The sequence below is a fragment of the Enoplosus armatus genome, chromosome 5 (assembly GCF_043641665.1).
Source record: "Enoplosus armatus isolate fEnoArm2 chromosome 5, fEnoArm2.hap1, whole genome shotgun sequence".
NCBI classification, from domain to species: Eukaryota; Metazoa; Chordata; class Actinopteri; order Centrarchiformes; family Enoplosidae; genus Enoplosus; species Enoplosus armatus.
The window spans coordinates 18,630,192-18,644,001 of record NC_092184.1 but is presented as its reverse complement, the minus strand read 5'-3'; the positions used below and the strand labels follow the sequence as shown (position 1 = coordinate 18,644,001).

General features: G+C 42.3%; 2 protein-coding genes across 2 annotated transcripts; both read left to right on the top strand.

Moving 5' to 3' along the window:
• The first annotated feature begins 123 nt into the window (after positions 1 to 123).
• Positions 124 to 1,506, top strand: fbxo36a (F-box protein 36a). The gene is made up of 4 exons (XM_070906563.1): positions 124 to 219; positions 671 to 779; positions 980 to 1,152; positions 1,357 to 1,506. Exons 1-4 carry the CDS (start codon positions 124 to 126, stop codon positions 1,504 to 1,506), a joined length of 528 nt encoding a protein of 175 aa, XP_070762664.1.
• Positions 1,507 to 8,686: 7,180 nt separating this feature from the next.
• zbtb38 (zinc finger and BTB domain containing 38) lies at positions 8,687 to 13,037 on the top strand. Its single transcript, XM_070906315.1, has one exon. The coding sequence runs from the start codon at positions 8,687 to 8,689 to the stop codon at positions 12,374 to 12,376; it is 3,690 nt and encodes a 1,229-aa protein (XP_070762416.1). The 3' UTR covers positions 12,377 to 13,037.
• The last annotated feature ends 773 nt before the right edge of the window (positions 13,038 to 13,810 follow it).

Sequence of the window (13,810 nt, the reverse complement as noted above, 5' to 3'; positions counted from 1 at the left end):
ATTACCTTTTCTCATCACCTCACATCATTGTGACATAACATCCATCAAACTGTTTCCTCTGCCGTTGGGTAAATGTTATTTCAGTTGCTTTTCAGTTGTCATGGTTACAATTCTGCGTCCAAAATGGCGTCCTTGCTCGGGGAGCATCTATTTGAAATTAGTGGTCAGGGTCCACCTCCTCCAAAAGATTTTGTCCAACTTGTTATCAACAAAAATGAGGTAGACTATTTGTTTGAATTTCTATTTATAATGCAGAGTCTCTAAGAATAACATTGTAAAAAGCTAAGTGTTGATAAAACCACTGTGCATATGTAACTGAGGCTAGCCTAATTTTCACCTAGTTTAGCTAGGTTAGTACAAACTTAGCTAGTTAGTTAGCTAGCTAGTTAGCTTTAAATATTACCTTGCTGGGCTAATATTACGTACTTTGTAGGCTACTTTCTGGCACATTGAACAAAGACATCCAGTATAATTTTTACATCTCAAGTTGAATTGAGTGATCAAGTAAACAGTAAACTAATGGCAAAATGATACAGTAACCTTTAAGAGTTGTATAAAGAGTAGGCATGTATAATAATAATACATAATACATAATAATCTTGCAGTGAGTTAAAACCATCATGCCTCAGGTTGTTGGTTAGTCTTCATTCTGCCCTACTTCTAACTTAAGGTAAGATGGACAACATGGAAGATTTCTGTGCGACTTGAATGCCGGGGCACAGCACCCAAAGAGCTGAAGACATCCCATCACGATTTCCTCCATCAGAAAATGCTACAGCGTAAGGTTTCTTCATCAGAATAGAAACCTAATCACTGCCCAGTAGCCTTACATTACATCAGTGATACTGAAAAAGATTTTTACTTTCACTGGCAAAGTGTTACAGTGCCTAAACAATGGAAATCTATAATTTGACAGAGAACGCTTAGTTAGGTTTTTAAGAATTTAACGTCCAGGCTGTGCTGTGCTCCTCATCTGTAGAACAAGTTGGTGCTGTTTTTGGGCAGAGGATCCTAGAACACACAATATCACTTTGTCAAGGAAAGTTTGATTACCTGGAGCGCTTGCCTGATGACATATTGCTCAGAATCCTGTCCTACATACAGCTGAAAGATACAACACTGCTTGCACAGGTTTCACATAGATTCAGAAAGGTGAGAGCCTCTTAAAATGATACGTTTACAACAGTACAGTATTGTCTATAGTAGATGACACAGAGATTGTGTTTTAGTTTCTACTTTGCTCTCTCTCCCTCTGGCATGTACGTTTGTGCTCATATGTATTTGTACACTGATAACCACAACTGTAAATATCTTCATTGTGTTTTGTTGTCTCTTGCTCTGATTGGACTGTAACAGCTCTGCAATTCTGAGAAGTTTTGGGAGCAAACTGTGAGGAATTGCTGTGCTGAGTTTACCAGTGACATGGAGGGCTTAGCAAATGCCATGGGCTGGAGGAAGATCTTTTTTACCCTATTCCACACCAGTGGCAGTAAGGAGCAGCAGTGAAGCAACTGAACAGTTTTATTACCATTCAGAAACAACTGCAATACAAATGCTATCACAGTGGATTGGTAGGCAGTATTCATTTTGCTCTTTTTCTGCTACTTTCTTGTTACACTTGGCAACAATTACCAGCAGTATTCAATGGATAGATACTGTTACTTGCAAGTGATGTATGTTGCAAAGAGTTTATATTGTGTAATATTACTGGTAAATTAAATTAGCATGCTGCATAATACAGCATTTAGTGTCCCATCCCAAAACATGGCCTAAAACAGCTTATAACAAAAATAATTTAATACTTAAGCAACTGGAGTCCTGCTGACATCATATCAAGGTGAATGGTCAATTTCAATATACACTTCCTGTTTACATTTGCCAGTGAACTGTTCTTGCGCCCTCTTCTGAAGGCCCTCGGCACTCAATGCTGCCTACAGCCAACTTAGGTTTGTACATGGTCTGTGTGCCGTGTTCACTCGTGCAGCCAGCAGAGGGAGCAACATGGCAATGAAAACTAGAGTCAGATGATGGGAGGAGGAGGAGGATCAAGCAAATAAACCCTTGGGTAACGTGTGCAAAACAAGTGTTGTAATTTTGGTTACCATATCCAGACCTAAAGAGTATAACACGCGTATTCTGGATTGATTGTGCAAATACGTCTGTCAGGGCATCTATCACACCGGTCACCTGAAGCCTGTACAAGCAAGCTGCAGTAACGTAAGACAAAGGTATGCACTGTTTTTTTCTGTTTCTAACAGGTACCTTAGTGGATCTGAGAGATCTGAGTGGAACATATGGGACAATAATAAACGGTAACAAAACAGCTACGCACTAAAGTAGTGTCCTTGTTTCTTACTGTCACAAAAGAATGACAAAATAGAAACACAAACATAAGTCATTCCATTGTCCCGTGTTAAGAGACGAGAAGAATGTCGTTTAACAGCACATGTTAAAATGCAGGTCATTTTCCATAAATGACAAAACTCCCCTCAATATTAAATATTCTTCTGGCCAAATGATAGCTGGGTGTTGGAATGATCTCACATGACCGAACACAGCCCTGACTGGTAGGTACTATGGCCTATTATTAGCCTCTGAACACTGGATACCGCCTTCTCAGCTGAGTCTGGTCGAGGAGGAAAAATATTCATTACGTAACAATAAAGGATCTGTCTCCCGACCCACTTCCTGAATACCACAGCAGCAACTAGGCCCCAAACTGAGGCAGAGCGGAAGCCTCATCCATTTGTTTGCAGGAGCAGTGTAAAGCAGTGCCGGTTGTTTTCTGCTTATCCCTTGCCTCCACACATTCACCACGCCACCCCTCCTTCTCAGCTCTTCTTTGTGGGTCAGTGATGCAGCGGGAGTGACGCAGCAGTGGCAGCCGCCTCCAGAAGGCATCTATACACAGCAGGAACAGGGAACCTCAGCCAGAACCATAGTCCACAGGCAACATCCAGACAGCAGTGAAGAGGGAAGATGGTAAAGGCCTGATCTAGGCCAAAGGGAGAACGGGAGCCGGGTAGTCACTCTCCTTTCCTCCTCCTAAACAAACACCAGAGAGGCTTCCACAGCGACAGAGACAGGCCAGCAAGACCTTCCGCACAGAAACATTTTGGTAGGCAAAAAGTATGAGAGCTTGTTAAGGCAGCAACATAAGTGCTACCAGGGATGAGTGTCTTTGTATGCTAAGAGTGTGAATGCTTTGAGAATGTGGATGAGGCCTACTCAGCCTTGTACTGCGGTCTGTGCCTCCCTGCTGGTCTCTACAGGCCGCAGCTGAGCTTACTGAGCATCACAGGCTTGTAAACTTTGTCCTGTGGTTTTGAACACATCCTAGCTGAGATATCAAGTGTGGGTGACAAGCTGCTGCTTACAAAATACCTCATATGATCCACTATACACAGTAATATGTAAGCGCTTTAAGTAAGGGCAGTGAATCTTTTCCATTTGCAGTTCTGATTCCAATTTAGCTTGAGATCCATTTTGAATGTGAATTTATAAAAGGAACAGTTATCCCAATTCTTTAATTAACATAAATAATGGTTCCCAACCCTGTAAACTGCAACGCAAGTTTGCCAGATTATGGAAAATTATTTAGGATGGCCTCGGCAATTAAAAATGGTACAATGGTTAAAAAGATCCTCATCCTCAAAAATCATTTATTTAATTGGCTTACCACAGATGCATTTCAGGCTACATGGATTCATAAAATACACAGTATATACTGTACATACCAATTAGTGATTGTTTAATGTTAGAGGGACTAAAAGAAGACTATGAGATGGACTGAATCGCACAAAGAAGCAATGGTTTAGGATTATTAGTCTGCACACCATCAAAACCAAGATTCACTTCAAGTCATTGAAGTTACTGAGGAAGACTTGAGGAAGGACACAAACTATGACATAGGAAAAGATATAACAATCTGTATATTCTCTTTAAATGTCACTAATCTTCGACGCTGGCTCAGAGAAAACCCCAAATATACTGCAGTCAGCTTCTCGCTTTAAATATAATGGCAATATTTTTTTGTCCACAAGAAGGTCTTATTAGATAATTTGACTTGATTCTGTGTGTGTCTTTGTTGTGAATTTGAGATATAGGGTATTTTTTACTGACAGTAGTCTCAGTGTCAGCTGTGGTGGTTGCTGCATACTTATTCCACTTCAACTCCAGCAGGGCTCCCCCCTAGTTTCCCAAATTTAGATTTTTATGGCTCCAATTATAGAGGGAATGCACTGAAGCCACTTTTGCTTCGTCATTGTTATCTCTTTTGTTTGTACTTGGTTGTAATGACAGCATGACCCAGTGTTTTGAGGTTTGTCACTGTCAGCTGGCACACTGGCTGCTCCCTAGGCTAATGTAGGGATCTTCAAGTAAGCAGGTCTTACTATCAGCACCAAAAATAAAAGACTGAGTCTGTGGTTAATTGTGTATTCATGAAACCAACATAATGTGATGTACCGAACACAGAAAAGGGAACAGGACAATGCAGCAGCTGAGATTTAGGGTGATCATTGAGTGTATTTTAAGAGAAGAAAGCACATGAATAGCACATTTCCTTCCTTTAGGGCAATGAGTGAGTCCATGCATAATGATATGGCACCTGCTACTGAAGTAAACAATACATAAAAATGAAATGCCTTTGAAACTGGTTTACAGTGGGTCTCAACCAGCATGAGGAGTCATATGACTACACTCAGTTGTGTAAATAAAAGAGCGGCTTCCGTCCTCAGAGGCTAGCAAGAGGCTCACAGTGCCATGTCGGGTTCAGCTTCCTCCCCTCCCCCTCGTCTGCAGTGCTGACGCATCTGCTGCTTTTGCATCAATCAGCAGCCTCTATATAGGTATACCGAGAGTCCCTGCTGATAGCTGGACTCTCTTTTTCCCTCAGTCTTGCATTCAGTTTGCACGGTCACAGCGATTGTGAGAAAAAGCATCGATGAACATCCGTCCCGTGACTGCTACTACACACAATAGGACAGTAGTCACTGCCATCTTCTCTCGGGTTCTGCATTACCTAACCACACTGACTGCGTAAGCACGGATGAAGGGCTTTGGTGTAATATATTGCTGCACAGACAGAGTCTGTGTGCACGAGCATGAAACAGATGGTGTAGCGTTATGCATTCAAGGTGCACCTTGTTTCTATGAGGGCTACCGATAATTTTGTTTCATGCAAAAGATGTTTTTCCTTTTGGTCAACATCGATGCATCAGGATCTAGCTGGTGTGGTGCTGGGGAGATTTAATACAGCAGTTGTACTCCTCACTCTACGCTGCTACCAGCAATGCAGCTGAACGCTTTCTCTGGCTGTAGCATCGAGTACAGAGCTGGTGTGTGATGTAGCACCCAGCATCTCTCCGCTCTCCCTACAGCCCTCTGCCATGCTTAATAAAAGTTGCCGTTTCCTGCTCAGCGGCTCCAGAACGAACGCTTCAGTTGCCCAGCTAGCACAGAGGCAGACCCATACTCCGGTTAAGCAACATGCTGTGTAAACTGTGCGTTATTCCTAAAGCTGTAGTAGGACAGAAGAGGGACAGTAAGAGGAGGGCAGGGCAGATCTAGCCCAGGACCTGGGCTGCATGGATAGAGGCGAAGGACGTTGGAGCTGGAGTCATCTGCACACAGAGAGGGAGGGAGAGGAAGAAAGACGTCAGAAAAAGCTCTGCTTCTGACACCACCACTGTTCAGCGACCATCATAGAAAAAAAACTACTTTCGCCTTGCTCTCACGAAACTGTTTTTCATGTATAGTTGGTTATATTGAGGGCTGTAGAAAAGGGATACTGCATGACACTGCTTCCTGTTCGCTCTGCATCATTTTCTCTGATTTACTAAGGTATGTTTTGCATGATTTCCCTCAATTTATAACCTGTTTTTTGCGGAAGTACGCTTTGCAGAGGTGCGTGAAGTGGCTTTTGCTTTGACATTTCGCTCTTTGTTTGACAAGACTGTCTGTATGTCTGATTGTCGTTTGTGGTTTGGTATGAGGGGATTTTCATTTTGCAGGCGTAAAAAATAATATCACATGAGCTTTGAAGGTAAAGTGAGGTAGGGTGTGGCAGAATCATAAGCACTGATGACAAATTCAAAATTTCCGCTCAGCATGTGGTGGCAATAAACCACAACAATTGGTATAAATTGTCAAAAATGAAAGTGGAAAAGTAAAATAGCAACCTAGAAGAAAATATGAAACTGCTTCTGTTAACAGCACAAACTGAGAAATTAGTATGAAAGCAGTGGCACATCACTTGCTGTTATCAGATGAAAAAGTCCTTTGGGTAGCATTTCTGCTGCAGACAAAGACACGCAGACCAGTACACATACACAAAGTATATTCAAGCAGAGACAAAGGCAAACCTCAACTGCTCTGTAGACTGCTGTGTGTTGCAGGTTCTCAGAGAGGGCAGTATGTTTGTGGGAGAAAGGGGACCAAATACCCAGACAGCTAATACAGTCACTTTCCATCCAGCTGAATCCCAATAAGTGCTGCGCCATAGCATGTTGCCATGACAACGCAGGCCTGTCTGAGAAAGAAGGCGAAAGGAGGAGGCTGGTTGTGTTTTCAGCAGTCTGAGAGGCTTTAAAGAACGGCGGCCATATTGTATTTCACGCACAGATAGAAAATTTGACACAAGTGAAAAAAACAAACATAAAATTACATCACTGATAGATTACCTAAGCCCCCTTGGAGTAAACAAAAGATACTGTAAATGTATAACCTTTAAAATAAAAAAATTCAACAAATTTCCATATGGTGCGTAATGCCCAAGACAAAAATAAGCGAAACAATATTAGAAACCAATTTTTTTTAATTTAATATAACTTGAGACCATGTTTACAGTATAATCTGCACACACTGAATCTCATATGGATCACGACAAATTCAACTCTTCTCCTGTTTTCCACTAAGTAAGCAGGCAGACAAAGAACAGGTTTACAACAGAGAGACACTAAATATAGCTGCGTTGCCTCCAGAGAAGCAGTTTGCCAAAGTATGGTCTCATGCTAGATTGCGCAGTCACTGCTGTAAATGAAGATGAAAAAATAACAACATTGTGAAGTACTATCTTCTCTCTGAGCTTGAGTTGGATATTTAAATAATGTCAATGCTGGTGTGATGATTCATCACTAAGCTGAGTGTGTCTTAGCAGGTACAGCCAGCATGCTACATGAGACATGCTAAATGACTCAGTATAGACTCAAACCACACTGACTGATATGAGTAAGCCACAACTAGAACATCATGGTGGGTGATACATCCTCTTTCAAAGTGAGAATGAATGAACTTTAACTTCCTCTAAGAGGTCATTTTAGCTGACTGTCATAATCAAACTAATCCACAAATGCTGCTTTGTCAAAGTACAAAAACGATTTCCCTGTCTGACCAGAAATCTGTTTCGCTTGTATAAACAGTGCAGCAGTGTGTGCCTGTGTGCAACAACCAGAAGATGTGTGTCCTTGAGATATAGTATTACAATATTATTAGTAAGTCAGCTACTTTGAATAGACTAAAGAATGTTCCTACTTTTCATAGCAGTGACTATTGTACTTCTGTGCACCATTAGCCCTTCTTGTCTTCCTGCCATTTCCCTCTTGAGGCATTAACCTGTGCCCTGTAGTTAGAGCTGATAAAAAACTGCATGTGAGTGTGAAAGGATGCCTCGAATGCCGACTGACAAACTGAAAAAATGCTTAAAGAATCAGTGCTTAACTGTCTGCATGTCACTTTCATATTAACCTAGGCCTTGAGAAGAACAAGACTGACATGGCAACTGAACCAGACCTAGTGCAGAGCTGTGGTAGCACACTGAGCGGATGACCACCGACATTGAATTATAAGTAATAATGCAGTATATTCTTCTCGTGACTTTGTTCCAGGATTTGTGCATAACCAACTTGGGTTGTTAATGACAAGAATATTCTATGTATGAAAATGTTAATCCGCAGAGAAAACCAGCAATGGAACAGAAAGGAAATTGGCTGACAAAAAGTAGTCACATATAGGAAGTAATTAAGAACGTCATACATTAGGTCACGATATCCAAGCCAACCTTCACAGTACAATTTGAAGTCAGTTGCAACATTTTTGACACATATTTAGTCATGTCCTTTCTTTCTCGCAGTATTTCTAAGTAGCTGCTTGATACACTCATATACACTCACAAGGGTGTTTTCTAGTGCAACCTGTAGGCCGCTCAAAGGCACATTGTATTCCATCATTGAGGTCTTCCCTACAGTAATACAATGAGACAGGCTTTAAACATATCTCATTTAGCCTTTAGAAGAGATTAAAGGTCTCTTCTACACAAGAGAAACAAAAATAAGAAAAAGGAAAACAAAAGAACAGGATAGACTTAAGATGGTAGTGGCACAATCCTGAATCAGTTCGATAAAAGCATCCACAATTTACAATAGAATATCTTTTGATGGTCCTACAGTTTTTTTATGAAACAGGATGGAGATTATGATGGTTTGAGTCACCGCAACTGTTGACCAGACTGTTGGCACTGGTGCTCATCTGTCAGGACATTACTGCCATCTAGTGTTAAAACAACAGAAGAGCTAGAATATTTTCAAACACAAAATTCACACACAGGATCTTTTTAACAATATCAAAACAGTCAGATGGACCATTTTATAATAATCTGATGAATGTATTTCTTCTCTTCTATTTTTAGATGACTGTGGTGTCCCCATGTACTCAGAACCTGATGGATAGTGCTCACCCTCACACTGTGCTTAGCAAGCTCAATGAACAGCGCTCACAAGGCCTCTTCTGTGATGTTACCATTGTGGTGGAGGATGTTAAGTTTCGGGCCCACAAGAACATCCTGGCAGCCTGCAGCGGCTACTTCAGGAATGCTCTCACAACTCCTGAGACATGGACCTCTAGCCAAGTGCTGGAGCTGATGGACCTGAAGTCTGAGGTTTTCGCCAGTATCCTCAACTTTATCTACTGCTCAAAGGTTTCATCGCCTGGTGCAGAGGACACAGGGGGGCTGGTGGCAGCTGGAAAACGACTTGGAATTCCTTTTTTAGAGAAGCTTGCAGAACAAGAGAGGCAGGATGAATGTGTTAAATCCACAGACTCCAGCACAGCCCCAGTGTCTAAACAAACAAAGAAAGAAGCTCCCAGGCCTGAGGAGATGGACACTGCAAGAGGGCCACGTATTACCAATGCCTTCTCTATCACTGAAGTGTGTCCTGGGAACAATATTTTCACCCCTCTGGTTCAAACCAATGGGGAAAGGCAGTCACCAGATGTGGGACAGCTCCCATCAAGTTGCCCTCCAAGCTCCTGCCTCAATGGGAACAATGAGACAACCCAAGCCCTCTCAGAGCACTCATATGCAGTAAGCAAGTCTACTGAAGGCAAAGACAGCAGTCAGTGGGACAACAAGAATGTCAGTAAGCCAGCAATATCACAGCCAAAGCAGCTCATTTACAGGAACACAGGCCCGCTTAAAAAGCGCCACAGGCTGAGAGGCACTTTGGGTAGAAGTATACTTCCAACACCAGCTGAACCACAAAAAGATAAACCAAATACAACAGCCACCACATTGGCTGATGGTGTTTCTCCAGCACCTGTTGCAGTCATGACACCACCTCCGCTTTTTTCAGAGGCAGAAACAGAAAAAAGTATAGACTCAGGGCTACCTATAGCCACTGACAATGTTCAAATGGAGTTAGGTCCACCAACCCTTTCCCCTCACACAGAGGACAGCATTTCAATCTACGGATGTGAGCACTGTCCAGAGATATTCACAAATAAAGCGCTTCTCACCATTCACTCAGAGGTACATAAAAAGCGTTTCGTCAGTCATTTGTTTTGCAAGTTCTGTCACAGAAAGTTCATACACCTCAAGCGGCTACGCAACCATGAGCAGGTCTGTCCCAAAGCTTTAAGAGACCCGCCTAAACTAGACGCTACTGACATACCAACCAAAGAGGTGGACCTCCATTCAGATGACATGCTAAACACGGAGAGCATCATGACACCGCTTCCTTCTGCTGACCTCTCCACCCCCTACACCCCAGAGCCCCTTCAAGTGGACCAATTAGAGCCTCCACAGGATGAGAGGGCAGTGAGGCCAGGTGGCAGTCAGAGGAGATACAACTGCAGTGTGTGTAAACGGGTCTATGTCACCCTATCCAGTCTGAAGCGGCACGAGAATGTACATTCCTGGCAGAGGGCCTATCCTTGTCATTATTGTAATAAAGTGTTTGCCTTGGCAGAGTACCGTACTAAGCACGAAATCTGGCACACAGGTGAACGCCGCTATCAGTGCATTTTCTGCCTAGAGACATTCATGACATATTATATCTTAAAGAACCATCAGAAGTCTTTTCACGGCATTGATCCCAGTCTTGCTGTTAAGAAAAAATCCGCCAACGGTGGGCTGAAAGCCAGTGTTTATCCAATCAAACTCTATAGGCTTCTGCCTATGAAGTTTAGAAAGAGACAATACAAAACGTACAGTCAGACATATTCAGGGAGGGAGGAAAGTGGTGACCAAGTCCCACAAGACAGCAACTCTCTTATCCCTCCATTTGAAGATAATGGTCTGATCAGCCACCCTGATACTGTTTCCTTCCCTCTGACATTCATGGCAACAACAAAGATGGTGGCACCTGTCATGCCTCGCATCAGCTTTGGCAAGCCATGTGACCAAGATATTGAGCAAAGTCTGAACAGTGAATTGCAAATCCAGAGAGGCAAAAGAAAAGAGGCTGAGAATAGAGACTCATCCTTCATTAACTACGACAGTACCTTCTCTTTGCAACCCGATACAGAGTCTCCTGCAGTGGGTTATAAAGATGATCCTCCAGTACTGAGTAACTCAGAGCACATAAGTCATAATGTGCCATTCTTAAACTCTTTGAACGCTGTTAAAAAGTTAGGTGAGCTATCAGCTTCTGCAAAAAGAGTTGAGGATATGACCAAGGAGATACTTCAATCAACCACAGAGAATCTGGTGCGCGATAAGGCGGTGGGGGCAAAGACAGAAACATATATTGCCAAACCTGCATGCCCGGGTCCATCTGTTGATGGTGCTGCCATGCCGCTCTGTCAGATAACAGTGAAAATAGGCAATGAAGCCATCATCCGCCGCCGAATCAAAGGATCTAAGCTCTTCCCCAGAAAGAAAAGGAGAATCAGAGAACTGAGTGAGGAGGAGAGCCAGAGTCAGTGCACTCCAACAAGGGAAAACTCAGAGAGCCCCAGACTCCGCCTCAGACCAGAAGTCGCTGCCACCACAGAGGCAGAAACATACGATGACCCCAATGACTGTGACACAGCTGATATGCTTTGGCGTCCCTACTATTCTTACAAAGCTAAAAAGAAAAGGAAGAAGCTGAGATTCAAGCACAGAAAAGCTTTGTTTCACCGTTATCCTGAAACATCTGCAGATAGAACTGCTGCCGGTGAGGCCCACCTTGATAAAAGTACTTGGCTGGCAGAAGAGAGCATCTCAGGCGGTAGTGGAGAGGTGAAACGTAGTCTTAGCAGGAACTCCAGCCCGAGGGCCACCTACAACTGTGACATCTGTGACAGCTCTTTTATCACAGAGACCGGTCTGAGAGCTCATGTTATTGGTTCCCACCCATGTTTCTGCCGGACCTGTGGTAAACAAGGTCCCCCTGGTGAGGTACCTGCCGGTGGTGATTACATCTGCAACAGCTGTATGGAAAATGGCTCCTGCTTTGATAATACACCCCGGAGCCCCAACACAGAGAAGAAGTATCGCTGCTCCTTCTGTCCCCAGCGTTTTCTCTACCTTGCCACCAAGAGAAGCCATGAGAAAAAACACCAGGAGACAAATGAGGAGGGATATAAGTATGACAACTTCACAGCATGTTCTAAATACTCAGCACATATGAGTGAAGACAATAAACAAGGCACCATCAAAACAGAAGACAGTGACAATCAAGGGGGCCCTGACATAAAAGGTGAAAGGGAGGAAGGTGGACATTTTTCCCTTGATAAAGTTAAGCCTGAAATCGAGGATACAACTGACCTTATGTCTTTGACTACCTACCAAGACATGTCATATTCCAACATTAAAAGTCCATTATCGCCCTGCATTGACCCATTGTTTTCCTTGACACCCTCAAAGGTCAAACGTAAAATGGCGAAAAAAAGGATCAATGCACAGCAATCTATGCATCTCATCCCAAAAAAGCAAGCCCGTGACAGAGACAGCGACAGCAACAAGGATATTTTGATGGGGCCAAGAACAAGCGGTCACAATGACCGTGAGAAGTCCTGTAAACTGTTTAGGAGAAATGACTCTGAAACTAAAGGTTCCCACATTTCAATACATAAGCCGGAGAAATGGATGTGCAAAGACGAGCCATTTTTCTAAAGACCTTTGAGGACTTTGGCCAACAACAGGCAAAAGAGTGGCGAAAGTGAATGAAACCTAACTTCAAGCCACTGCTTTGGTTAGGAAATGTAAGAGTTGTAATGTTGTCTTTGCAGCTGCACTCAATAAAATGTTTTGAATGGGCAACGCTAAACATGAGGATCTAATATCAGTGTAGGCTGTAATTTCTTCCTTCCTAAAACTCAACAACTGAGTGATTTTTCACCTTTGTAGAAGATATTTTTTGGATAATATAGGACCTTCTGACACAGACTGTACTTAGTCCATTGTCTATGCATATATGGCAGACTCAGTGACGTGACTGTAACCTCAAGAAAATACATGAATGTTGGTAACGTTTCTCCAAACAGTGTGCAATTTCCGAACAGGGGTCGGATGTGTTGGACAACTGAGAAGCTGCCTGGTGTGGTCACATCTTCACTTTTTTAAAATATGTCTGGGGAACACAATATGAATTTTACGACTGTCACATTTCTGGATCTTCCGTTCAGATAACTGGCCATGGCGAGTTGCACTTTATAGTTAGACTATGCTAATCTGTTGGTTAAATACTTTGATAATTCAATTTCAATTCTTAGCACCATTGATATAATTCTAATTTATAATTAACACATGGCACCATTGAGATTAAGTTACTACTTTTGTGTGTTTATGTATAAGAACATGTAAAACTATTTAAATAAATGTTATTGATATTCTAAACAGTTACATCCTGTCTTCCTTTAGCCTAGTTAGAGATACAGTAAATGCTTGACTATCAATTCACAGTGTTCAGTGACCACTGACCGACACATCATACTGACTTACAAGCACACTTACCGATTCGCAGACACTACTGGTAAGGGAATAGTTACAGAAACCCTAAAAAGGCATGCAAGTGGGAATTTAGAATAAAAATAAAAATAGCAAGATTTAAACAGTATTAGTAACATATTAGTACAAATCCTGTTCCACAGCAAACTATTTCCTAAATATAAAGCCACATGGTGGTTATCTGCGCCTTCTGCACCTTCAGGGGTCTGCAGCCCATCTGAGAAGTTCATTCCCTCATTCTTCCACACAAAATGCATCTGTATTTAGAGTTGGGCCTCAAGACACAATTTCCAGATGTTTCTAAATTCCTTGCTTCTTTCTAAGACCGGTCTTGTGATGTAACAGATGGATCACACGTTTTAGATATAAGTCACTGCTCAACACACTTGAACACACGCCATGGAGGCAACATTTTCCCCCTATCCCTGTGTAATGTGTCATTTAATAAAGGCTGATTACCTATTAAAAACACTTGAAGACTTGATATGATGATCATTAGTTTGATATATTCTTGTAAAACACATCAGAAAGATATTCTTGGTCTAATTAAAGGGATTTAAAATACAAAAATGTGCCTTATATGGCTGTAACTGAATGACA

What these genes read in the sequence shown, in the direction of transcription:
- fbxo36a (XM_070906563.1), top strand. Translation starts at nt 124, where the DNA reads ATGGCGTCCTTGCTCGGGGAGCATCTATTTGAAATTAGTGGTCAGGGT. An exon ending in TTGTTATCAACAAAAATGAG is followed by an intron (nt 220 to 670) that starts GTAGACTATTTG and finishes TTCTAACTTAAG; the next exon opens with GTAAGATGGACAACATGGAA. An exon ending in TTTCACATAGATTCAGAAAG is followed by an intron (nt 1,153 to 1,356) that starts GTGAGAGCCTCT and finishes GGACTGTAACAG; the next exon opens with CTCTGCAATTCTGAGAAGTT.
- zbtb38 (XM_070906315.1), top strand. Translation starts at nt 8,687, where the DNA reads ATGACTGTGGTGTCCCCATGTACTCAGAACCTGATGGATAGTGCTCAC.